Genomic DNA, 26,106 nt, shown 5'->3' on the forward strand with positions numbered 1-26,106 from the left:
AGAGTGCAAAGAGCCTTCTTGGAGCAAATATGAGAAAATAGTTTGAGCCTTGATCAAACCCAAAGCCACCATCTCTGCTTTCTTTCAGTTTAGGATCTATTAGCCTTGACAAGGAGAGTTATGTCATTCTTAATATCACCATCCTCCAAGAGACTAAGGGTTGTCTCCCATAAAAGTCTTGAGCGAATTTTGCAGTAGTTTCTTTCGGACAAGTTCTGAAGCCCAGAGTTTCTGAACATTACATACAGAGAAAGCTAGTGTCAAAGTCCATGCGAGTTAAAGTGCACTTCATTCACTGCAGAAATGCTGGAAACACAAAGTTTTGCACTCTGCTCTGTTAGTTTTGGACAAAAAACGTTTATTCTGCATAAGCACCAGTAGCTGTGCCGCAGTCATGGCGGAAAGCGACGACAATCTCCTCTGTGCCCTATGCCTCTAGATGGTGAATGAAGAGCAGTGCTGCTGGTTCTCTCTCTCTCTCTCTCTCTCTACAGACAATATTATTAAACTCTATGCACGTGTGCACAATGCTGGACACATGAAATAGTAAGCCACACTGGAATTGACTCAACTTAGAACTTACATGAACCGACTTTCTACACAGAAAATTCAAACTCACATGGCTCTATTGTGGAAGCAAACCAATAACTCCGATGATCACAGCGCTGTTACAGGCACAAATGAGATCCATGGTTTGGTCTGGTCCATGGGGTCTAACATCCCAAATCAACTAAGGCTATGAGAGGTGCCATAGTGCATAGTTTCGGATATTTCGACCACCTGCGGTTCTTTAACGTGCACTAATATCACACAGCACATGGGTGCCTTGCTTTTCACCTCCATCAAAACACAACCGCCATGGTCGGGATTCTATCCCACATTCTTGGACACAGCACTTGAGCGCCTTAACCCACCACCACGGCAGGTTGAGATCTATGGAATCAGGATATCACCTGATGCACGGCTGAAACCCTGCTCACGGTATTGCATCAACCTTATAGGTCATATGCTGGTTCTGGCAAAAGCCCGATAAGTCAGCAGGACCCAAATTAAGCATTATTTGAGCCCCTTAAAAGAAATTTTATTTTTCCTTTACCATATTCATTTGGGACAGAGCTGGCAACACCGTCAAAGCATATTTACAAAATGTGGCCACACCATATACTAACAGCAGCCAGTAAATGGCTAGGAAATTAAATGAGAATAGACTGGATTCCATCGGTTATCCTCGTCACAAGTGAGGAGAAGGAGCCACTGTTATGACTGTACACATAAGTTACTAGAGAGATTTAGCTTACCGTGATCCGCGACCCGCTACCGCGCGTTCTACTGCGCATGCCCAGATCCCCCTTGACGCCGATAGATGGCGCCACATACTGGATGTCGGCACACAGACCTACCGCGTCGGGACCAATCAGCTTGACCGCCCCGCCCACGCGCGGTAGAGAGCCACGGTGGCGGATCGCGGATCACGGTAAGCTAAATCTCTCTACTAGCATCAGCCTTTCTGGTTGCTGGAATGATATTCTGCACCAGCCTCGGTTTCATTTCACCAAAGTCATCGATTTGTACCATTATGTAGCAGCATTAATGCAGTGAAGCAGGTTGGCAGTGTAGCTCATTTTTTAGAGGTAAACCAGCTTAACTGTAACTTTTCAAGAAATTTAAGGAATGCATCAAAGTTTAGAGAGCTTCAACGACCCTTGAAATACTTTTTTAAAAATCAAGGGTATTGAAAGGATTTTGAGGGCCTTTGTGAATGCTCTATTTTTCCTCACCTGAAATTGCATTCCAGTAACAATCCACTGGAACTTGAGTTTGCCAAAAGTGCATGAGCCATATAATCTCAGAGTGTTTTGGTTATACCTCTTGGGAAACACAACTTGAAAAAGCAACTAGTTTTAGTATGCAACTTTCGGGTTCTTATGGATTGTAAATCCATCTGGCAGCAGTCAATGAAAGCTATCTGCCATTGTCATTGTTGCTTCTGAAAATCTCTTCTTTTCTCTTTTAATTACCTCACGGCTGTTAGGTCGAAATTTTCGCTACTGCATCTCTTCAACTGATTTCACTTGAAAGGTGGTCATGCATTTATCAACAACCAGAAAGTTTGCAACTTAGACAGCATAGTTTACTGACAGCGTACGTCGTCATTATCTACAAACAGCTGAATTTTACCAATCAAAATCGGTGTTTTTGGTACATACACCTTATGGGGAGTTTCGAAACTAGTAATATTGAAAAGCTCCGATTTAATCTGAGTCAGCACACAGAACTGATTAAGTGCCAAACAGAACGTCCAGTCACAATACTTCAAAAACCATGTAGAGTTCTCTGCCATTTCATCTTGAGCTGTTAGCTTAAGCATAACAAAAAAAAAATAAGGGGATTCATTTCATTGATTTAGGAAAAACAGAAGATGAGAATGGTTCAACGCTGCTGAACCGAATGCGGAGCAAAAGCATTAGCTGCGGCTGATCAAGGTCATTCGTGACTGCAGCCACGGACTGTGCGGTAGGCCGTAACCTGGCGTAATGTTGCTTTCGCAACAAAAGGAGTCATCAAGTTGTGCAGTTACAACTAGAGTTTGACAGATGCCAAACTGCAACAGCTGGCAAGCCGTACAAAGCAGGCCACACAGTAGGCAGAGCCACAACAACAGTCAGAGAGTGAAATTCTCAGCAATCATGACACGATTACCAGAATTACCTGGAGTGTTCATAGCAGCAGTACCAACAGGGCTCATTCAAGAAATGTGCTGTAGAAGTCAATGAAGCCTCATTATTCAGCAAATAATAAAAAGCCCCCAAGCATTTGCAATGAACCTTGACTGTGAAGTGCACTGTGGCGCTGTCCTAAACTAGCTTGTGACTTTCCAGCAGTGTGCCAGTATCAGAGGTGTATTTCCAGAATGATGCACTTAGGACACAATGCCACTAACGCACTGCATGTTTGTGTGAAGAACATGTGTGTGAGTGGGGAGAATTTGATAAAAGACGAAGAAGGAAAACCACGTTTGGAGAAAGAAGAGGAAAACGTGGAGGTTGGCTCGAGGAGCGCGAGGCACGAGCAGGGGAGAACAGGCGAGCAGCGGAGCCGATCGGTTGTGCACGGAGCTCGGAGTGGTGCGTCTTCTGCCAGGCCTGACCCGGGGATCCAGACCTGGGACCTATCGGCCGCATCCTGTCCTGTTCCTCCTGCTGTCCCAGGTGATCGGGCCCGGGAGCACCACAGCTTCAGCTCATCGCCGCTGCTTTAAAGGCAGTTCGTCACAGGCACGGGCGTTCGGCACCGTGCTGGACCCAGGCACGTCGAGGAGACTTGCCTCATCGGCCGTGGAACGACAACCCGAGGCCTCGTGCCTCCACTGGGCCCCGTCTGGTGTCCTAGTCTTTCGCTAAGCCTGCCGAGGCCCTACGTCAGCGACCCTACAACACTTGATCCACCCGGAGCATCTACACCGACTTTCCTGCCTACCCAACGAACTGGTGACTGTAGACAATTTTATGTTTAGTCTTCGTCCTACTTGCTTGTCCTACTCTCGTCCCGTCCATGTGTGTACATAAAATTATTCGTTGTTAAATTGGTCGGTCTGGTCATCTATTTAGATTGCTGTCTCTGAATAAGCCACAGAACAAGATGGCCGGAAGATTTAAAGAAAAGAACCTCACAGTTTGTTTGTTTACTTCTATATTCCAGGGTTTATTGGAATATTTATAGGAAGCTGCAGCCAATTACTACACCAGAGTGGCCAAACCCTGTTCTGGTGTAGGAGTCCATTTCAGGATGTGTTCACCAGCACCAGGTTGTGCCCCTAACTTGCTTATAAAATTCCATTAAAAAATATTTTAAAATCCACGTGTCGATTCATCATCTATCGACACGCGGATTTTTTTTTCCTGGTGGAAAATTTTGCAGCACTGGGATTTGAACCACGGTCCCCTTACATGCGAGATGGATGCTCTAACTCTACGCCACCGCTGCAGTACTGAATGAGAATTGTATGTTAAAATCAAAATTAACCATTTTTACTGACTTCAGAGGAAAGTAGCAAAGTTTATTTACTTCAAATGCTCGTTCTAGCTGATTCTCCCACTGAAACCATAAAATTTAATGGGTAGAACAGACAAAAAAAAAAAATGCACATGACTTAGTTCCATTGCTTGTTATGGACAGACTAGCACCCATCAATGTCTAACACGCCTTACTTGAAACCATCCCGATCATTAGCATTACCCTTGCTTTGTGTGAGCACATGCTAAACTTTTGATTTCTCTTTGAGAATGCTGAGTACGTGAATGACACAGCACTATGCTCTGTATGTTTTTGTTTTCTGTATTTAAAATTTTGCCCTCTGCATCTTTGTCCTCGGATTGTTAAGGTATCTACTAAGGGAATCTCGCTAATAGAATCAGGGCAACCTTAGACTTAATCAACCAAAGGATCAAGAAGGTTTTCAAAAAGGATACTCTACTATCAATCATATTCATACTATCAACCAGGTGACGGAAAATTGCTCGGAATATAGCCAGCCCCTATATATATCATTTTTTTTTTTATTACATCTTTATTTCTGCTTATGGTAGGCGTTTACCTTGCGGCAGAACTAAGTTGCTTCATGAATGTAGGGGTGGGGGAGCGGTTAAGGGTGGGGGTGAGGGTGAAGGTTGGGATATATCATTGCTTGATTACAAAAAAGTGTTTGACTCGATCGAAAGTCGAAACATAGGCAATCATGCCGGCATTGCTAAATCAGGGTGTAGAGGAGCCGTATGTGAAAATACCGGAAGATCACTATAGTGGCTACACAGCAACCATAGCTTTGCATAAAGAAAGTAATAGAATTCCTATAAAGAAAGGCGTTAGGCAAGGAGACACGATCTCCCCAGTAACATTCAACGCTTGCTTTGAGGAAGCATTCAGATACCTATTTGGAATGGGAGCAGGTAGGAATAAGGGCTGATCGAGAATACGCCAGTAATCTACAATTCACTGATGACATTGTCTTGCTAAGTAATTCAGAGGATGAATTGCGAAGAATGATTGATGACCTTGACAGAAAAAGCAGAAAGGTAGGGCTAAAAATTAATATGCAGAAGATTAAGGCAATGCTCAACAGCCTCAGAAAGGAGAAGCAGTTTACAATAGGTAGCCAACCACTGGAAGTGTTAGGCAAATATTTCTTCTCAAGATAGGTACTGACCACAGATCCGGACCACGAAACAGAAATAACAAAAAGACAGATGTACCTTACGAGCACTCACATATGACATTGAAACTTGCAGGCTAACAAAAACGATTTTACGCAAGCTGATGACAATGCAGACAGCTATGAAATGAAAAATGGTAGGGGTAAATTTAAGGTACACGAAGCGTGCAGAGTGGGTCAGAGAAATAACTTGAGTTAGTGACATTGTAATGGAAATCGAGAAGAAATGGAAATGGGCAGGGCATATTGTGCAAAGAGGGGATAACCGATGGTAGCTAAGGGCAACAAACTGGATTCCAAGAGAAGCATAGCAGGGGGCGGCAGAAAGTTAGGTGGGCGAATGAGCTTAAGAAGTTTGCAGGGGGTGGATGCAGCTAGCACAGGACCGGGTTAAATGGCAGGGCCTTTGCCCTGCAGTGGATATAGTCTGACTGACAATGATATTCAGGGGCTGCATTTACAACAAGCACAAAAGTAAAAACTGCAATTCTTAACTGTCCCAGATATTAGTTGGTAGGAAAAATGAGGTTTTAGAAAGCTGCTTAAGAATGAAATTGGTTCACAGTGCAGACAAACATAGGAAGGACCAAAGTGACAAGAGAGAGCACTGTCGTTTTCTTCCTGTGTTCATCTGTCTGCACTGCAAACCAATTTCAGTAATGCACCAACTAGGCTGCAACAACGCTGTGTAAGTCTACACATAGTGTCGAAATCAATTAACATATTCTTAAACACTATCTACACTTATAATACTGAGCAGGGGATACAATACAATAGAGCATAAAGTTTATAAAACTGAACAGAGAGATGGCAAAAGAACAATAGAAGAGCACTGAGAAGCAACATAAAGAAAATAATAATAAGTAACCAAGTCAGCTTCACATTCTAAAGTGCCGAAGAGTACAGGAAGGATGTATGGTCAAGTATGAAGGCTTGTCAAGTACGCAGGTGACCTTTTTACTTTCTTAGTGGGTCCAAGCCCCCAACCCCCAGACCTTCACTATTAGCAACATGAATGTACAGACATGGCAGAATTATTTGAAGTGTTTACAGCACCAACAGTGCTCATTCAATGTGTGGAAGCTGACGTACAGTTGCCACTGCCTATCAGTGGCTGCCTCAAGTGAGCCCACACTTTCAACGGCTCATCGTAGAAAGATGCTGCAGGTGACTTCATCAAATCAGCACCACTGAACAGTCACAGGAATATCCACTCTGACAGCTACCCCACCACACACTGCTCCATCACTCGGAGCAGAACCGGGCAGCTATGAGTGGTGTCAGAACGGTCACTCCCGGTTGCATACATGCTCAGAACTGCCATCATTCTAAGTGAAATGCACTAGAACAACTGATGCGTTTCAACAAGCGCTGGTCTGCTACTCCAGCAGCCCCATCAATCAGCCCTTTCTAATGCTACTGTAGAAGGCTCATAGCTACATGATCAGTACAATGCATATTACGGGACTAGGAACTATCGCCACGACCATCAGATTATATACACTTTTGACTTTGTGCATGACGACCATGCTGTGCAAAAAGGAAAAACCTTGTTTTCCTGCAAGGCTGAGAAAATCTCCCGTGAAAAGCAATGATACACAATTCACTGCTACCAGTAAAAATTGATTCTGTGTTCTTTACTGGGTATGGTCACGTCTGTATGGCAGCAGAAGATTAATTCATTGCAAACGGCCACTTCCCTTCTTGAAGGTCGCCACAACGAATGTCGTTTGCTCTATTTCAGTGCTATCTGGTGCAAAAATGTAAGTCTTGCGCAAAGGTTGAGATACCACACGTCAGTGCACATTACAAAAACCTCAGGCAACCAACATCACTCAAATCTATCCAAATAGCATGCTTCACCGGCCCATGAGTTACCTTGGCAGGTAAAAATAGCTTAGCCAATCAATCATTCAATGAAGAGGGGAGCAGCTGAGCTGCTCTTTTTGAACAGACTCGTTCTTCTGTGCCCCCGACCACAATTATCGCCTGACACCCCCTAAAGTGAGTTTACAAATGTGAATGTTCGAGTACTAAAGCAGCATCAAACATGGCTTCCCTGAAGTACATCAGGCCAGAGAAAAACCACTGCTGGTCCTTCGGTAAAAGCTTACAGATGGCCGTTGTAACTTTATCTTTATCTGTAAGGTGTGCAAAAGTATTGCGAGAGATTGCCACTTTCTTTCTTGCTGTTTTTTGTCCATCTTAACCACCTCAACTACAGTGAACTGGAATAGAATTCAAATAAATAGCATATAATTTATAATTTACTGTACCTCAACTATCCCTTTCTCATGATTGAAAATAAAGAACGATACGATGAGCTGCGCTTACGTATCAGCACAAGGCCATGGGTTTTAAATAAAACCACGGGAGAGATGCAAAACGTGTGTCCTCGGGGCACATTTTAAGTAGATCGCGATTAAAATTACTCCTCTATGCGTCTCATTCTCAATAGTACTGGTTTGGGCCATCCTTTCTTTTTTTTGACGCTGCCTGAACAAGCAACGTTCAGCATGACTTTCTGCCTATGCATGCCGCTCTCCTCGAGTAGCCTGCTATGTGTATCGTACGCATTCGCAATGGTTGACACAGCACTCAAGTCGATCACAAATAAGTTATCATCACTGCAGTTACGTGGAGCCATTACTAAAAAAAAGCCAAACAAAGAGCGACGCAAGTAGCAACCGCTGTTTATTACAGCGCGATAGTTTGGACTAGGGTCCGGAACAGGCGGGGCAGAGCTAGTTTACGTTTGACATGTGCCACAGCACGCTACCTGCATCTCCAAGTAACAACTTTCTTCTAAAAAAAAAAACATTCTGTCATGATGTCAAGTCCGTTGTGCTACCTTGTGCCAACAAGACGCGAGCTGCTCGCTTTAGTGCACCAGCTTTTTTTCTGTTTTAACTTCATTGCATTGTTTACCACTGCAAGCGCGTTAGCGAGCCTCCTCATAAGTTGCACAATTTGTAGCAGCCCGCATTACAGAAGATCGGCGTGTATTCTAAAGCAGTAATACGTTCGTAACGTGCACCGGTGTGCGCGGACTGACGTTTTGAAGTACTGCAGGACTCGAGATGCACCACACATAGGCTGACAGAACTGACAGGTGCTCCCACTTCGTGGGACCCACGGATACACGGTCGGCCGCGCCGACGGAAACACGCCGCGCTGGGACGCGTGCAACGAAACAGAATACTGCGCGACGAGCACACAGCGAAGAAGTTTGAAAACGCCGGCGCGAAGATCCGATCGATAAAGTCAGCGCGATCGCGGCGACGACACCAAAGGTCGGCGCCCCGTAGACGGGGCCAACTAAGCCTAACGTCAACGCACTGCTCAAGACCGGCCGCCAGCGTTGTGGCTGGCAGTACTCACCGTGCGCCGCGTAGGACACGGTGAAGCAAAGGAACAGGGCACATAGGTGCCAGCAGCAACGCATTCTCCCAGCAGCGCCGACGTATCCGTGTGAGCCTCATGGATCGCGCACCAGCAAGCCCGGCGAAACTGGCCGCTTGGCAGAAGCCCGTAGCAATGCGGCCATCACCACTTATTGCGAGGTCGAGATACGGACCGCCTCCTACCGCCCATCGCGACGGACGCGCCTGCCAACTTTTTTCGGCGAGTTGACTGACGCGCGAGTTTGTTCTGTGTCCCTACGCCAAAGTTGGTTTAGAGAGCTGCGATGCGGCTAAGCAGTCAGCTTGCGCGGTAAAAAGTAAAGTTGTGCGAGTTCTGCTTCACAGTCATGTTCACAGCAGTCACTGATACACATTAACAGAACAAACTGCTGGCTTTAGTAACGTTAGATTCGTCTAGTTTATTTGTATGTTTTTCGGCACATTGAACGTCGCTTTATTCGACCGGTGCCGCCAGATTCAAAACCTTTACTGCCTTTACGGGGAATAACATTATTGGGAAGCGCGAGAGAGAGGTAGAAAGATAAAAGCTACATTTCGTGTGACTTTCTGATTTGGGAAACATTGCTCGTGCGTATATTATGCGCTTTATTTCTGAATGGATTCGCACATATTAAGCCCCGCGGCCATTGCAGAGGTATGGCAAAGGTGCGAGGCTTCTTTTTGAGTGCATTATATCATCCAGTTTACGTTCAACCCAGATTTCTACTGTTTCTACCCTGCTTTACTTCTAAATACTCTTCCTACTGCTTATTCGTATGACCATAGGTAGCACACAGACGCGTTTACATAGTTATATAAAAATTTTTTTATTCTACGCTATCGCAACGTTCCTGGTTTTATATTTCTTTGACATTTGCAAAAACATGCACACACATGCCTTATCTGCAAGGCAAAGAAGCAGAAGCGATGATCATCTTTATGAGGGCAGTAACAACGACTTCGTGGGTGCATTGCGAGCGACCTAGAGACTTGATCCTAGGCTTGACTTCCTGCAGCCGCAATTAGTACTCTAAAATCGATCTCCATGACGCGCTGGTGGTCAGGTGCTCGACAAAACTGAACATGGCACGTATTGACACGAACGATCGGCGAATCAAGGCTCTGGTCGCTGTTGAAGACGACATTATCGTTCCACATACCATATGGTTCAGTGGGCTAGCTGTTCTAATGGCTAATTTTTTCACGACTACAGGGGTATCAGATGGATTCATATTTCGCGGCTGCTTACCGTCGCTCATGGCCTCGTCCAATTGCATGACTACTGGTGTGCCTGGTGTAGGATAGGATAAACTTTATTGCTCTACTTTAGAGATACTGCCGACACCTCCATCTTTGCGTCGATGGCGTTGCCCGGTCATGCAAGCTTCCAGGTATACCACCGGCAGCGCCACGCCCCCAATTTTTCGCTTACAACGCACACGCTGGAATTTACCGTTATCGCTTTCAAAAGTCTTCGTAAATACGGTTAGAGAGGAATTTTTCGTAGTACATCATGCCCCAAAATACAAAGAACGGTGCATGGGTGGAGGGAAAAGCATAGAAATTGCAACGTCGGGCCGCAGCATACTAAGAAGACAGTCCATCCAGGGAACAGGAATAGAAGAGCGTTTATTGGTAACCAGCCAGTGCTTTTCAACCCGTGGCACGGGAGAGGGGGGAAGGGGGGGGGGGCGAGGGCTGCTCATGCGCTGTTCGAGCTGTGAACGCCCGTGCTACCCATGCCAAGCCGGACGCGGCCACCGCCTCCTTATCTGGCTAGATACGATATAGCACTTCCTTCCCCCTATACCTGCAACCTGTCAGGAGCCTTGCAAGTGCGGCATGAGCGTCTTGGTAAAGTTGGTTCTATTGCTGCATCTGCATTCTGCATTGGTTCGCTGGAGCCGGTCGCCTCTTCATTACCTGAGGGCTGCCTGGCTGGAGCTGCTTGGTAGTCTGTTCACTGCGTTTCGTATAGTGTGGAGGGCCCTGCCTCTGAGGCTTGCTCGGCACTAAGCTGTGTTTTGCTGACTTCCTTCTTGACTGCAGTCGGCGATCCCCGTGGTAGCACTTGATCCACATGCCGCCGCTGCACCCCTGTTGGCGTATCTACTGTGACCAAACGTAGGCCCCTAACCTCCGTCATGGTCCCAGGCAGCCACCTTTCACCAGGATGATTGTAGCGTCGAGCCCATACGTGCATCCCTGGTGCGAGAGGCTGCTCTTTAGAAATCGACACCTGGCTTGAGGTAGTACAGTCGAGCGCGATTTGAAGGTTATCGCGCGAGCGTCGACCAGCCTTGCACTCCAGGCACCTGGCGGCCGGGTTTGGAACAGGAACAATCACGATTTCGCACTCTTCTCTTCCTCGTTCGCTGTTCCATGCAACAACCATCACCCCCGCGACATACTCACCGCCCTTTCTCTCTATTCTAAGCTTTCCATTTGTTGCGATAAAGTGTCCAATTTCAGATAATACCGAAGAATACGTGGTGCTCACCACGATAACTGACTGTTCGTAGAACCAAACGAAAAAAAAATGAAAGTGATGTCCCAGCAGGGAGTGACGGTTACTAAAGGAACAGCAAAAAGAGTGAGGGAAGCTGGCTTGATACCTCCCTCGCCTCGGCAGAGAATTCTGGGCCATGGCGCTGTTCATGTACCCGGTCGACGCTCGCGCGATAACCTTCAAATCGCGCTCGACTGTACTCCTCTCTCCGTCCTGCTCTGGAAAGTATACCGCTCAGGCGGGTTCGTGGCTGAAATCCCAGCAGTTTTTCTCCCGGTGACTTCCCCTCCTGGGACGGTGTGGACTTGTACCGTAACAACAATTTGGCAAGTTGAGTGTGCAAAGTTCCGTTCTGGTTTTCCTTCAATCCTTCTTTCACAGTGCGCACGGCACGCTCTGCCAAGCCGTTCGATTGAGGACAGTATGGAGCTGTTGTCAGATGACGGACGCCCTGAAGAATCGTGCTGTCACATGCGTTCGTAAACTGCGGACCGTTATCGGATACGATAGTCCGGGGTAGGCCCAAACGCGCAATGATGTTCCGGAGCACGTCTACTGTAGTTTCCGCCGTCGCACTTCTTAGTGGCACCGCCTCGATCCAGTTAGTTGCGGCATCAATGAGGAAAAATATCATGTGCCCTTCGACGGGACCGGCGAAGTCCATGTGCAGACGGCACCAGCGTCGATCTGTTTTCGGACAATGTGCCGGAACCTGTGTCGCAGGTATGGGCAAGCAGTGTACACATTGCGGGCAATCTTTTGCGAGCTTCTCGATATCCTTATCTAACCCCGGATGCCAAAAGATCTGGCTAAATACGATATAGCAGAAACTAAGTACAAAAACTTCGACACTGAAAACTGGAACTCTTGAGGGAAACGAACAAATCGTTATCGATCAGCCAAATTTCTTCTCATGAATTGCCTGGTGTAATTTATGAGAAGAAATTTGGCTGATCGATAGCTATTTGTTCGTTTCCCTCAAGAGTTTGTTTTCAGTGTCGAGGGCGCTTTTGTACTTAATTTCTATGCTTTTCCCCCCACACATGCACCGTTCTTTGCATTTTGGCGCATGATGTACTCCAAACAGTACGAAAAATTCCTTTCTAACCGCATATACGAATACTTTTGAAAGCGATAACGTTAAATGCCGCGTACAGCTGCAACGGAAGAAGAATGACACAAGTTAATCATGACCGGAGCGAACAAATCGCGACACGCGGCGCTACTGTTGCCGAGTACGCCGATAGCGAGAGTGCCAAGAACATTCCATTTCTCAAAGCGGGGGTGGCCGGCAGAAGACGGCCCATCCTGACATTGGCCCATCAGAAATGCAAAATCTTAAACGAACGCATGTTGATTTCTTATCGGCCAAACCATACGCCAAGGTGGCTAAATTCATAATCTCGTTTTATTTTCAAAGTTCTTGCGCTGGCTTTGCGAGCAACGGTATCCTTATCACTTTTCCCTTTAAAATTTGCTGGGAATGCACTGTCAAAAGTAACGTGTGGCACTGCCTACGTCACACGACAGATAAAGTTTAAAAGCAGGTGCAGTTCCCATAAAATTTGCCACAACATAAGGATGCCGCGAATCAACGAGGCTACAAGAGGAAAAATATTAACCCTTGTTCAAACAGGTCGTACAAGAAGGAGTGTTGCTGCGGATGGATGGATGGAAAAACTTTATTTTCGTCAGAGAGCATGTATGGATGGTTCCGTGTTAGATGGCCATCAACCCATGGCTGACGGCGACCTGGGTGGCCCACTCCACGGCCCTGGTCTGGACGACCGGGTCTGAGCTGGCCAACACGGCCTCCCACTGCTCGAGGGAAGGATCACGCATAATATCCGCCGGTGGCGGTGCTATGCTACAGCTCCATAATATGTGGTCATAGGTTGCCAATTCCTGACACCATTTGCACTCCGGCTGAATGTCCGGGTAGATTTTGCTCAACACGTATGGGTTTAAGAAACATCTAGTCTGCAATCGTCGCCAGACGCATTCCTGCGCCTTCACCAATTGCTTGTCCGGGGGTGGGTAAATCCTCCGCTCAAGTTTGAAATGATTAGTAATGTCATGAAAGGATACCAGCCCATCTCTCGTGGACCTTCCCGGAACGTCCGGCTCACCTACTCGGCTGACGAAACCTCGAGCATTCATGTGAGCCGTCTCGTTCCCAGGATTCCCAGAGTGTGCTGGTACCCAGACAATTTCCGCCTCCGTAGTCCCTCGCCCCGTGGCCCGATTCAGCAATCGCGCCGCTGTGACAGATATTCTGCCCCTCGCCAAATTTCGGATGGCTGTTTTGGAATCGCTGAAGATCAAGTCAGCATTACTACTAGTAATAGCTAGTGCTATCGCCGCTTCCTCTGCAGTTTCTGGGGAGCGGGTTTTGACTGATCCGGAGGCGATCAAGCGTCCCCGCCCGTCCACCACCGCAATTGCAAATGCGTCCTTGTCCCTATACTCGGCGACATCTACATAGACTGCCCCGTTGTACTTCCCGTACTTAACATGTAAAGCTTTGGCTCTTGCCTTCCTGCGGTCCTCGTGATGTATTGGATGCATGTTCTTGGGCAAAGGTTTTATGTACAAGCCCTTGTGCATTTCCCGCCTAATCTGAATTTTAGTGTCACCAGCTGGAGCATCAACTCCAATGCCGATCCTTTCCAATATGTCCCTTCCTGCTTTTGTTTTTGAAAGCCTACCGAGCTGCATCACCAAGTGCGCCTCCCGTAGTTCTTCTAGGGTGTTGTGCACCCCTAATCCCAGCAGCCTTTCGGTAGACGCATTGTGAGGCAACCCAAGGGCCGCTTTATATGCCTGCCTAATCATAGCCTCCACCTTGTCTTTTTCCGTCGCGTCCAACTTCAAATAAGGCGTCGCATACACTATTCTACTGAGCACAAACGCCTGCACCAGCTTACACAAGTCCTTTTCCTAAACACCTCTCTTACGATTAGCGATTCTCCTGATTAACCTCACGTTATCATTGACCGTATTTTTAAGCCTTTTCAAGGACTCGCTATTTTTCCTGTTAGTCTGCAGATACATACCCAGGATCCTGATCGTTTGAACCTCAGCGACCGGTACGCCCCCCACTTTGACCTCTAAAGGCGGTGGCGGCACATAGTGTCTCGCATGTATCCCTCTTGGCTTGTCCCTCAGCACAAAAAGCTCGGACTTGGGCTGAGAGCACGAGAGTCCTGCTTCCCCTGCTAGCTCCTCAACAATATCCACCGCGTGCTGTAGAGTTTCTTGCAAATGTGCGTCACTGCCTCTTGTTACCCAAAGAGTAATGTCATCCGCATAAAATGTATGTTTAAGTCCCGATATCCCTTGCAGCCTGGGTGGTATCTTGATCAATGCGAGATTAAATAGGAACGGCGATAATACCGACCCTTGCGGTGTCCCTCTGCCCCCCAATGGGAAGGGATCCGATTTCATTTCTCCGACTATAATCTCCGCAGTCCTACCCTCCAGAAACGATCTGATGTACCGGAAGGTTCTACCCCCCGGTCTTATGTCCGATAGGTTCCTCAATATTGCCTCATGGGTAACATTGTCAAAGGCCTTAGTTAGGTCGAGCCCCAAGATAGCCTTGGTGCCCGTGCCGTACCCAGGATCAACAACGTCTTTTTTTAGTTGTATCATGACGTCCTGCGTTGATAAATTAGCCCTGAAACCAATCATTGTTTCAGGTATCAACTCCTTGTCCTCTACATAACCCTGAAGCCTGTTCAGGACCACATGCTCCATCAATTTGGCTAAACACGACGTTAGCGAGATGGGACGCAGATTCTCAATGCAGAGCTTCTTCCCTGCTTTAGGAATAAATGTAATCCTAGCATGCTTCCACTCTGGCGGAATCTCCCCGGCCACCCAAAATTTATTCATCAAATTCGTGAGTGCCCCTACTGACTTAAAATCCAGGTTCCTCAGCATCTTATTAGTAACCCCGTCCGGACCCGCTGCGGACGTGGTACGAAGCTGACCCATTGCAAACTCCACCTCCGCCACCGTAAAGTCTGCATCTAATTCAAGGTTTTCCTCTCCCGAGTAATCCGGCAAGCAACCGCCCGCCTCTGTGTTTATGTAACGTCTTCGGAGTTCATGTATAAACTCCCCAGTCGTGCCTTGATACCGATGCACTAACCTAGCCATTTGCCCCTTCTGCGCAGATTTGGTTGCCGTCGGGTCTAAAAGGTGCCTCAACAACTGCCATGTTTTTTTGCATCCGAATTGCCCATTCATCCGGTCACAAATCTGCCCCCACTGTTTGCACTGCAACTCCAATGTGTACGTTTCGATTTCTCGTTCTAACTTGGCCATCTTTCTACGGAGCACACCATTATGCCTTTGTTTCTTCCACCTCCGAAGGAGACTCGCATGTGCTTCCCACATGTGTAGCAATCTGGAATCAGCCGTAGAGCCCTCCTCCTCCGCTGGAACCTCTTTTGTGGTACTCTTCACGGCCTGCTTGAGTGCCTCAACCCAGGCTCCTAAGTCCTCGATTTCCCCGGTCACTGTATCATTCCTGACTTCCCGAAATCGGTCCCAGTCCGTCACTCGAGTTCCTTTCACCTTGTCTTTGTGCTTAGCAGCACTAAATATCGTTGAAAGGATATAGTGATCACTTCCCAGTGGCTGTCCCGTGTTTACCCACTTTGCATCCCTGATACCATTCACAAATGTGAGGTCTGGAGAGGTGTCTATGCTCACGCTGTTGCCTATCCTTGTATGATCTAGCGGGTTGTTCAAGATCGTCCATCGCAGGTCCTGGGCAACCTGCCAAAGTTTATTTCCCTTCGGGCTGGCTCGGATGTAGCCCCACTCCGGATGAGGCGCATTGAAATCCCCCACCACGATGAGTTGAGACCTAGCCGCTAGCCGTTGCGTCTTTATCAGGAGGTCTGGCAAGCCCACCCCCTTATCTTTTGGAGAAGAGTATACATTAAGAGCAAAGAGACTCTTATCGCCTTTTCTTTTGGGTAAAATCTCCAGCAGGACGTAGTCCTCCCTGCTGCTATCTATGGTATGCTGAATCACTGTGGTGTTACGATGGACTAGCATGGCCGTAAAGACGCTCGATACGCCCCCTCGATCAATTTCTGGTGGTGTAAATGTCTTAAATCCCGGTAATTTAACCGAGCCGCTAGCCTCCTGCAAAGCTATAATGTCCGGCTTACTATCTAGATTTTGTATGTGCAACTGCAGGTTCCCCCGCTTGCGACGGAAGCCCCTGCAGTTCCACTGCCAAACCTCAATTTGCTGGCGAGGGGCCATGGTGAGGCACTAGGTTCACTAACATCGGCTCCTGGCCGACTACGGGAGGCAATCTAGCCTCTAGCATAGCATTTAGGTGTTTAAACATACCCATTACTTGGGTCTGGAAACCCCTTAAGTCATTGGTGAAGGCGTCAAGACGCTCCTCAATCTTGCCTAGTCTGGCTTCGATCTTGTCGACCCGACCTTCCAACCTATCCTGTCTTTCTTCCAGTTTTCCTACTCTCTCTGCAAGGGTAAGCATGTCCCTCCTAAGACTAGTGACTTTAACTACTGGCTGCGGCGTGTCCGCCGCCGAAGTTTCTGCTATTCTCTTCGCATGAGCTCCCTCATCTGCCGGCGGCGGCCTTTTGACCGTCCCCCGATTCTCCACTTCCATAGCTGTACAGTTATCGTCCACGCTAGAAGCGTTCGCCTGCGCCGCTTTCTGTGGGGCGTCCACGCTAGAAGCGTTCGCCTGCGCCGCTTTTTGTGGGGCCTGGGCCAGCGGCGTCTGTACCCTTTCTACTCTGCCGGTTTTAAGCGCGCGTTCCATCTCTGCCATCCTAGCTTCCATCTTTTTGATAGTTTCGGCTTGCTGCAACACCTGCCTTTGTAGCTCCTTCTCTCGAGCAGTCTCATTTTGGGAGCCCGCGTTTGGCCAGCTCACCTTTTTCCTTGTGGCACTGGGACTTCTTCCATGACCGGAACCTTGCCCTCCTCCTTTGCCAGGCTCGGGTCCGGGCAGTGACGGGAAGGAAGCTGACCGGTCCCTTCTCTTGCTATCGCCTCTCGCACCGCTAGATGACCGCTTCCTGGGCCTCGAACGCCGCTCTTCCTTGCCAGTTTGGCTCTTGTCCTTGTTGCTGTGCTGCGAACGCCGCTCTTCCTTGCCAGTTTGGCTCTTGTCCTCGTTGCTGTGCTGCAGACCCGTCGGCTGCTGACGGGCTAGACGAAACTTGCAGTTGCGGCTTCCCGTGCTGTGCGCCCCATGGCACACGATGCAGTCCGGCGTGCAGGTCAGCGACTCTCCGTCCGGTGGTGCAGGATGTTCCTTCCCGCAACGGCGACACAAATTAGTCTTCGGACGATAGCAAACGTCCGCCCGATGTCCCACTCGTCTGCAGTTATAGCAGGTCTCGACTAACTCTCTATACGGGATCACAGCGTACAGACAGTTCCAATAAATAACTTGCCGGGGAACGCGCTTCCCGCCGAAAGTGATCTGAATCGCCTTTGACTTGCCCAAAGGTCTGGCATCCAAAATGTCCATGTCTTCGTTCTTCTTCAAGAATCCTGCGCGAACTTCTGCCAATGGGCATCCGTTGTACGCATTGTAAATTACTCCGCGCACAGAGTTCTCCGGCGCCGCCACGTACGCCGAAACCTCAAGGTCACGACCGCCCAGCTTGAGCGTCTTTACATTCGCATATGCCCCACTACGATTCATACACGGCGTGCTCACCGTCATCGTGTTGTTTGTCTCATTGACCCGCACCAGGTCTTCTTCCACCGCAGTCGCGTTCGTCAGCTCTGCTGCCGCTCTCAAGGCACATCCGAGCTCCCTCGGCGTCACTATACTCAAGTCCCAATTCTTGGGCCGGCACACAACCTTGAAATCCTTGGCTGGCATCTTCAGAAACGGTCCCCGTTTCTTCCACACCGGCGCTTTCCCCCGCTTGACTTGGGCTGCTCCGTGCGTCTGGCGCCCGTCGCTGCCCGCCTGTTTCTCGGTAGGCCTACTCTCGGAGTGATCCCCGTACACAGACTTCTTGAATCGATCTTGCGCCTTCAAAACCCAGGTCCATTCTCCCGCCTCGAACTCTTCGGGCGATATAGATTCTCCCTCAACGGAGTATTCCATTGTATTCAGCCTCGCAAAGGCCCACAACCACAAGTCACAGCCCCGGAGCCCGGTGCCGCAGGCGTCGGCTCGGCCTAATGATTAGGCCTGATTTGCCGCGCCGTGGTCGAGTACAAATCGTGAAAAAACCCCTAAAAGGGGGGAACACTTGCCAAAATATGGTGTCCACAGGTACAGGGCAACTGCCTGCAGACGAGTCCACAAAAAGCAAGTCCAAGGCACAGCGCGTTCCGCCGAAAATCGGTCTCAAGGCGGGAGCTCATGCGGAACACGTCCGCACAGCGTCCGCTCTCTGTTGCTGCGGAGGTTGGGTAAGAGGCAAGGCTTGGAGACGCTGCTCGAGATGGGCGGCAAAGACGGACCACTGAAGAAGATAGGTTGATCGTGGCCACCGCCTGCTGTGTCCCTTTTATAACAGCCGAGGAGATACGACACGAACTTGGCCTTCAGATATCCCTTACTACGTCTTCGTTCAGTAGGGCTCCGCAGTAGGATGTCTTGCCAGAGGCCACTTTTGACTCACAAACACAAGGCGCTCAGGTTGGCGTTTGCCACTAGACATCTTTCGTAGACGATCGAAGAGTGGATGAATGTAGTATTCACCGAGGAATCTAGCTTTAGCAGCAAGTGGGATCAAAACCGCCGCGTTTGAAAGCCAGATTGCACCCGGTAGGTCTTGTGCTTCTGTTTTTAAGAGGGCTGGAAAGCACACTTTTCGTTTCTTTTCGAATATGTGCGGAAAATAATCGTCGCGTGTTTATTACAGCTGCTGCGGTGGTCTTTTCATTTTATTTCATTCTATACGCCTGGTAAATTCTAAAACCTCTAGCTAAGAAGTTTACTTTTCCTTAGAATCCTACTACGCGAATGTCCGAAAAGAAGTGTTGAGCTGCGGCGTAACAAGGAAAACGTTCACATTTTGTTACAGGTTTGAACCCGAGTATACGCAACAAGTCGCCGCTAGCGGCCGGCGGCCTGTCAATGTGTAGGGTGTTATAACACACCAAGGGCCGCTCGTTCGGATAGACGGAGTCCTGACATCATCAACCTATGCGGATATACTTGAAAGAAACTTAGTTCCTTTCATCTCGGATGGCCCGTTTCCTGGTGGATGTTTCATTTTTCAGCATGACAGGACCACACAAGCAGGTATAATTACTTTCAACGTATATGCGCCCAAAAGAGCTAAAAGTTTTTTATGACAGTTTGTAAATGGATGACTTATTTCAATGCACTGAAATGGAAGACTAAATGTCTTTTTTTTTTAATGGTATTCTGCGGTGAGGTTTGAATGCTGTTGGCGGGCTACCGATGCTTTACGTGGCTTAACTTGCGATTGTTGTCACTTAACTTTCGTTTTCTACTTTTACCCACTTACAACGTTTGTATCTTGCTGATCAATAAAAAAAATGCCATTATGATTTTTTGTTCATTTATTAAATTTCATTACCCGAGGCTGTTATTTTTGCCAAACGATTGCTTTCGTTCGATACGCTTACAAATAATTGCATTAGCTTTCATTTATTGCATCCGTTCTTTTGTTCGCGCTATCCGAAAAGGATTCCATGCTTCATGATTTGAAAACTTTTTTTTTTAAGGATAGTGCGGCAGAAGCTTGAGGAGCTCTGCATTCAAGAACTTCCATGGCCTCCAAAAGGAGCGGACTTTAATATTATTGAGAATGTGTGGGGCCTCATGAAGCAGCAGCTGGCAAGACGGCAACTACACGGAGCGTCACCAGATCTGCTTTGGGAGGCTGTGCAAGAGGAATGGACGCGACTAAAAGACATGCCTGGTTTCGCAGCTGCCTCTATGCCTCACTACCCGCACGAACACGCAATGTCGTGGAGGCTGGTGGAGCGTTCGCCAGTCACTAATCTAGCCTTAGGAAAACTTCTTATTTGTTGCCAGTTATCATTTAATTTTAGACTTCTCTTTATTTCACCTGCTGTGGTAAAATTTCAAGAAATTTGTCAATAAAGAGAAAATTGTGGGTTCAAACTGCTGCATTCGTTTGTTGCCAAAAAGTAAGCTCATCTCTGGAATGCGGAGATTCATGAATGATGCCATTGATCTTCGCTAGCGCTGACAGCCATTGACAGTATATCGTCCAGCAAACGGCGGGCTCTGAGGGAAAGCGTCATTAAAGAAAATGCCGCTGCTCAAAACGTCAGCTGAAAAAATAAAGAAATGGAATCATGCGCACAAACGTTGGCGCGTGATTATACCGATAAGCAGCGCACAAGCTATCATTTAAAATGCAAGCTTTGGGATGTGCTGCTTTCTGTCGGCCACCCCCACTTTGAAAGTGGAATATTCCTGGCACTCTCGCTATCTACGCATACGGCTACAATAGCGCCGCGTCTCGCAATTTTTCCGCTCCGGTCAGGAGTCACTTGTGTCATTCTTTTTCCGTTTTTTGCACTTGGAAATTCCAGCGTGTGCGTTGTAAGCGGCGAAAAATCGGGGGCGTGGCGCTGCAGGTGGTATACCTGGCGGCTTGCATGGCCACGCAGGCACTGATTATTGAATGGTGTTCGTGCGTCTTGACGGTATCAGAAAGTTGGGAGGAGCTGTCAAATCGGTTTGCTCGTTTAAGATGAGATAGGAACGAGTGAGCACGGGTGCAGCATGGCATACGCATCGGCTGACAAACCCCCTTTCTTCGTGCTTCAGGTCCTGTTTTCGTTCCTGTCGTACGGTGTTGTCCAGCGCGGCACCGTACGTCATTGGGGACCTTCGTACCGAGGCCTGTCAACTTTGGCAGCGTGCAAACGCTACACAAGGGGCGGAAGCCGTCGGAGAGCCGCCAATTGCTGAAATGCATCCCGTCTTCATGCCATCACCATGGTCATCGACATCAACAGTAGCGCCAGCTATAAATGTCCGGCAGCATCGGATCCGCTCCAGTGGGCACGGGTGCAGCATGGCGTACGCATCGGCTGACAAACCACCTTTCTTCGTGCTTCAGGTGTGTAATTGCATTTCCTTGTACGCAAAAAGGAGCGATAATCATTTTTTACGGCTGTTCCCGTGCCCACGGGTTTTAGTACGCATTGTAAACGAGTGTTTTCACAATGGTGTACTTTTGTTGCGGGCGGGAGATGTGGAGGAAAATCCCGGTCCCGAAACCCGCTCAAAATAAAGTCTGACCCCACACGTTCGACTGAGCAAGACGAGACTGTCGACAGAGCCGCCACTGGAACACCATTAACGCAAACGGATCACAACCTCGAAATTGTACGCCTACTTCGCGATCTGCAATTTCAGACTACCACAGTACAGGCTAGTAACGAGATAATAAAGAAGGGCATTGGTGAAATGCGGCTTGGGCACCACAACATTGAAGCCTCACTTGCAAATATAGGCAGCAGGCTAGAAGCTGTGGAAATCAGGTTGCAAACGCTTGAAAGCCATAAACAGGACTCGACCCGTTCTATCGACGAACTTCGCAAACAAAAACCAATTGTTGCAGGCTCGTATCGATGAGCTTGAAGACAGGAGCCGGCAGGATAACATAATCTTGCATGGAATTCCAGACGGCATAGAAACGTGGGCGGAAACTGAAGACAAAGTTGCTGGCAACCTGTGTTGATCCCCATTTGTCATCGACTGATATCGACCGAGTTCATAGATTAGGTCAGTATTCACTCTCGCGCTGTCGTCCTGTCATAGTTAAATTCGCTAGTTATAAAACTAAAGAAAAGAATATTAGTGCGACAGAAGACTTTTCACCAGCCACTCGTCTTGCTCAGAAAAAACTAACCGGCTTCGCTAAACTATACAGCCAGCATCCCCGCGTTACTGTGAACTACAATATTAATATTCTAGTTCACTGTACTCGCGTTACCGACGCAGGTACAGCAAGCTTTTCATTTCCAACAAATGCTACATGTATGATCCTGTTGCTGACAACATCTACGAAGTCGTCTCTACCACTCCGCAACTTCGGATTAATAATTCGACACCGCCAGGCCCTGCACTAACAACCGAAGTATCATCTGATTAGGGAATCCAGAGGGGATGTGGCCACACGCAACAATCAACGCCGCCGCATGCGTCGGTCGTATTTACTATCATTAGAAGCATTGTCAAAAAGCGCACAGAACTTTCCTCTCTTATCGATTCATGCTCCGCTGATATTGTTGTGTTGACTGAAACATGGCTGCGTGGTAACATCAGAGACAGCGAAATCCTCGACTCAGCTAACCAATTTCATTTTTACAGATTTGGTAGAGAAGAAAGGCAGGGCGGAGGTGTTCTCATATCTATCAAAAAACATTTGGAATCGCTCGCGCTCAATATTACGACAAACATAGAAGTCGTTTGGGTGTCTGTGAACCTGGCTCACCGTCAGATTATAATAGGCGTTTGCTACAGTTCCCCCAATGCGTCACCGGCATTTATCAATGAACTTCACGACAATATTAACACCATTATATCACGATATCCCTCTGCCCCCGTGTTCTTACTGGGTGATTTCAATTACCCTGGCATAGACTGGACCTCAACTGCACATTTTTCCTCCCGAACGTGTCGCGAATTTCTTGATTTGTGTTCATCATTCAGCTTTACCCAGGTTGTTACTAAACCCACCCGGATCACACAAACAACAGCTAACATATTAGACCTGATTTTGTGCACATGTCCCGAACTGTGCTCTCAGCTCACCTACTTGCCAAACTTAAGTGATCCCGTTGTATTAAACTTTAGCATCACTGTCCCAGTGCAAAAAAAAAAAAAATACAAGACGACAAAACTATTGCGCAACTATAAGCGGGCTGATTTCGACCAAATTAATGTGCACCTGCATTCTTTCTTAACATTATTCTTAGATACTTTGCAAGAGCGCTCTGTTGAGGCAAACTGGGATTTATTCAAATCCAAGGTTAAAGAGCCTACTAATCGCTTTATTCCGACTCGAACCATATCATATAACCCGGATGCGCCATGGTATAACTCGCACATAAGACGACTTTCAAACAGAAAACGAAAACGCTTTTATCGTATGGCTAAACCATCTCATAATCAGATCCGCTGGGAATTGTATCATAAAGCAAACGATGAATATATTTCCGCTGTAAGGAGAGCTAAAAAATATTTTGCAGAGAACACACTACCTACTACATTACTGCAGAATCCCCCCAAAATTTGGAAGATTATTAACCCCAAAGAAACTGCGCGTATTGCATTAACAGACTTTGATGATGAACCAGTACCTGATAATAAATGCGCGAGTGTCCTAAATGATGTGTTTTCAAATTGCTTTTCTACTTCTTCTGTCGTTGAGCTTCCTATCTTTACTGTTACAAATATTTGCCAATGTATCCCGTGGTGGTCCACTCTGACGGTGTTGCTAAAATTATTGACAACCTTAAAGTATTTTCAGCGGCTGGCATCGATAACATTAACACAAAGTTTTTGAAAAGCACCAAAATGTATTCCTCAATTATTTTAGCTAAAATATTCCAGCAGTCATTGGAAAGTTGCGAATTACCGTCGGACTGGAAGATAGGGAAGGTGGTCCCAGTGCACAAATCTGGATCTAAGCATTCTCCTCATAACTGCAGGCCTATATCGATCACCAGTGTACCTAGTAAAATATTAGAACACATTCTCTTCTCTCAAATTATCACATTTCTGGATTCTAACTAAATTTTTCACCAGGCTCAACATGGCTTTCGCAAGACCTACTCATGCGAAACGCAGCTTCTTTCGTTCACCCACAAGTTACATGTCATCCTCGACCACCGCTCCATCGCCGATTGTATATTTTGAGATTTTGCTAAAGCATTTCATAAAGTATGTCACCAGCTACTACTCCTAAAATTACGCATCACAGGACTCCATACTAATGTTCTAAAATGGCTCGAGTGCTTTCTAACATCTCGCCAACAGTTCGTCTCCGCAAACGATGTTAACTTTCCCCTGAATCCCGTTATCTCCGGTGTTCCTCAAGGTACTGTACTTGGGCCTTTACTTTTTCTAATCTATATTAATGACCTTCCCGACTGTGTTTCCTCATCCATCCATCTATTTGCTGATGATTGCGTTCTTTTCCGTGAAATAACATTTGATACTGACACACGCGCTTCACAGGCTGACATTGACAATACTAACCTATGGTGCAGTAAATGGCATATGACATTAAACGTAAAAAAATGTAAATTCATGCGCGTGTCCCGTTCACCCCCTAACTTATCTCCTTACCATCTAGGCGGTAACCAATTAGAATCTGTCCTGTCATACAAGTACCTCGGCATTCACATCACTTCCACCCTTTCTTGGAAAACGCACATAGAATACATCGTCAACAAAGCTAATCGCATGCTCGGGTATCTCAAGCGTAACTTCCATTCAGCCCCTACTAACACGAAGCTAGTGCTTTACAAAACCATAATTCGTTCGCAAGTAGAATATGCATCGGCTATATGGGTCCCAGGCGTTGAAGTTCTTACAAATCAGATAGAATCAGCTCAAAACAAATCAGCACGTTTCCTTTTATCGAACTTTCTTCGCACCGCCAGCGTGACCGCCATGAAATCAAACCTAGGCATACTACTTCTAGCAACGCGCCGCAGACTTGCGCGACTGTACCTCTTTCATAAAATATTTTATCACGAAATACTACATGATGAATTGCTCGTACCACCTACATACATATCTACACGCCTTGATCATGCACACAAAGTTGGCCTAATTTCATGTAACACCAAAGCATTTTCTGACTCGTTTATACCTCGCACATCTGTGTACTGGAACAATCTTCCTTCGTCAGTGGCAACAATTGAGCGGTTACCATTGTTTCAGTTATCAGTGTCCAGTGTTGCGCAATGATGCCTAGCACAAAAGTGCTTTACGTATATGCTATAATGTACTGATGTTTATGTATGACCATGATCTGCTTATTTGTTTGTTTGTTTTTCTCGCTATTTCATTACATGCTGTACGTTTTTATATGTGGCAAATATTTTGCTGTAATTCCCACTCCCCTCTGTAATGTTTGACCTTGAGGGTACCAATAAAATAAATAAATAAATAAAAATCAACTTTACAGTGTTCTTGGATGCCGAGTCAGAAACGCTATACCTAGGCCATGGAGGCACGTTCATACGGCTTGGTTCATTCATACATGTCAGGAAGCCGCGCTAAAGTGGAGCTTGTGGCCCCTTTATTTTATGCAATGGTGTCATAAACCGCTGCCTTTAAGGTCAACTGAGGCGCGGGATCCCCTTTACGGTTACCCGCCGTACCTATATGAGGTTTCAGGACACAGTTAAAAGTTAGGCCGGTCAACCCGTGAAGTACGTATGTCGGTGTGTGATTGAGGAATAAGCTCACGAAAATCACTTCTTGTTTACAAAACAATGGGATAATTATAGCTGGTAGTCCAAATTACACGGCATAATAATCGAACACATGGACGAAAAAAAAAAACGCCACGACACGATAGTGATAAAAGACGGATCGGTAAATGATAAGATAAAAAACCGCTAATGAACAAACACTGCGATAAAAAAAGACTATAAAGATTGCAAAGCAAGTATCCTGTTTTGCAAGGAGGAGCAAGAGTGACACAGAAAACACAGCGTAAAAATACTAAGCCAAATCAAAGATTAAACAAAGGTAAAAAAATATTCATTTACCCTACAGACTGTGGCAAAAAGGAATTCTCACGGCTTTTTTGTTCGATCAGGCGTCTTAGTCGCAGAGTTGATTGGTAGCGGCGGCCGTACCAGATGAAGAAGAAATGATGAGTTGATCGGGGGCTCGGTGAAAACCAAGACACTTTCTCAGAGCGAGTGGCCGCGAGAGAGGCCCGGAAGACTGAATCTTCCCAGAGCGCACTGCCGCG

General features: G+C 47.1%; 1 protein-coding gene across 1 annotated transcript in view; it reads right to left on the reverse strand.

The window, feature by feature from the left end:
- The window catches only part of arr (low-density lipoprotein receptor-related protein 6), a 74,921-nt gene extending 66,056 nt beyond the window's left edge, over positions 1 to 8,865 (reverse strand). The window contains exon 1 of the mRNA XM_084602568.1: positions 8,591 to 8,865. Within this exon, the coding sequence (XP_084458694.1) occupies positions 8,591 to 8,654 (64 nt within the window). The 5' untranslated portion in view covers positions 8,655 to 8,865. The remainder of the gene's footprint in view (positions 1 to 8,590) is intronic.
- Between the last annotated feature and the right edge of the window lie 17,241 nt (positions 8,866 to 26,106).

Source organism: Amblyomma maculatum, chromosome 4 (assembly GCF_055883805.1).
Source record: "Amblyomma maculatum isolate TAMU_Amacu chromosome 4, ASM5588380v1, whole genome shotgun sequence".
Lineage (NCBI taxonomy): Eukaryota > Metazoa > Arthropoda > Arachnida > Ixodida > Ixodidae > Amblyomma > Amblyomma maculatum.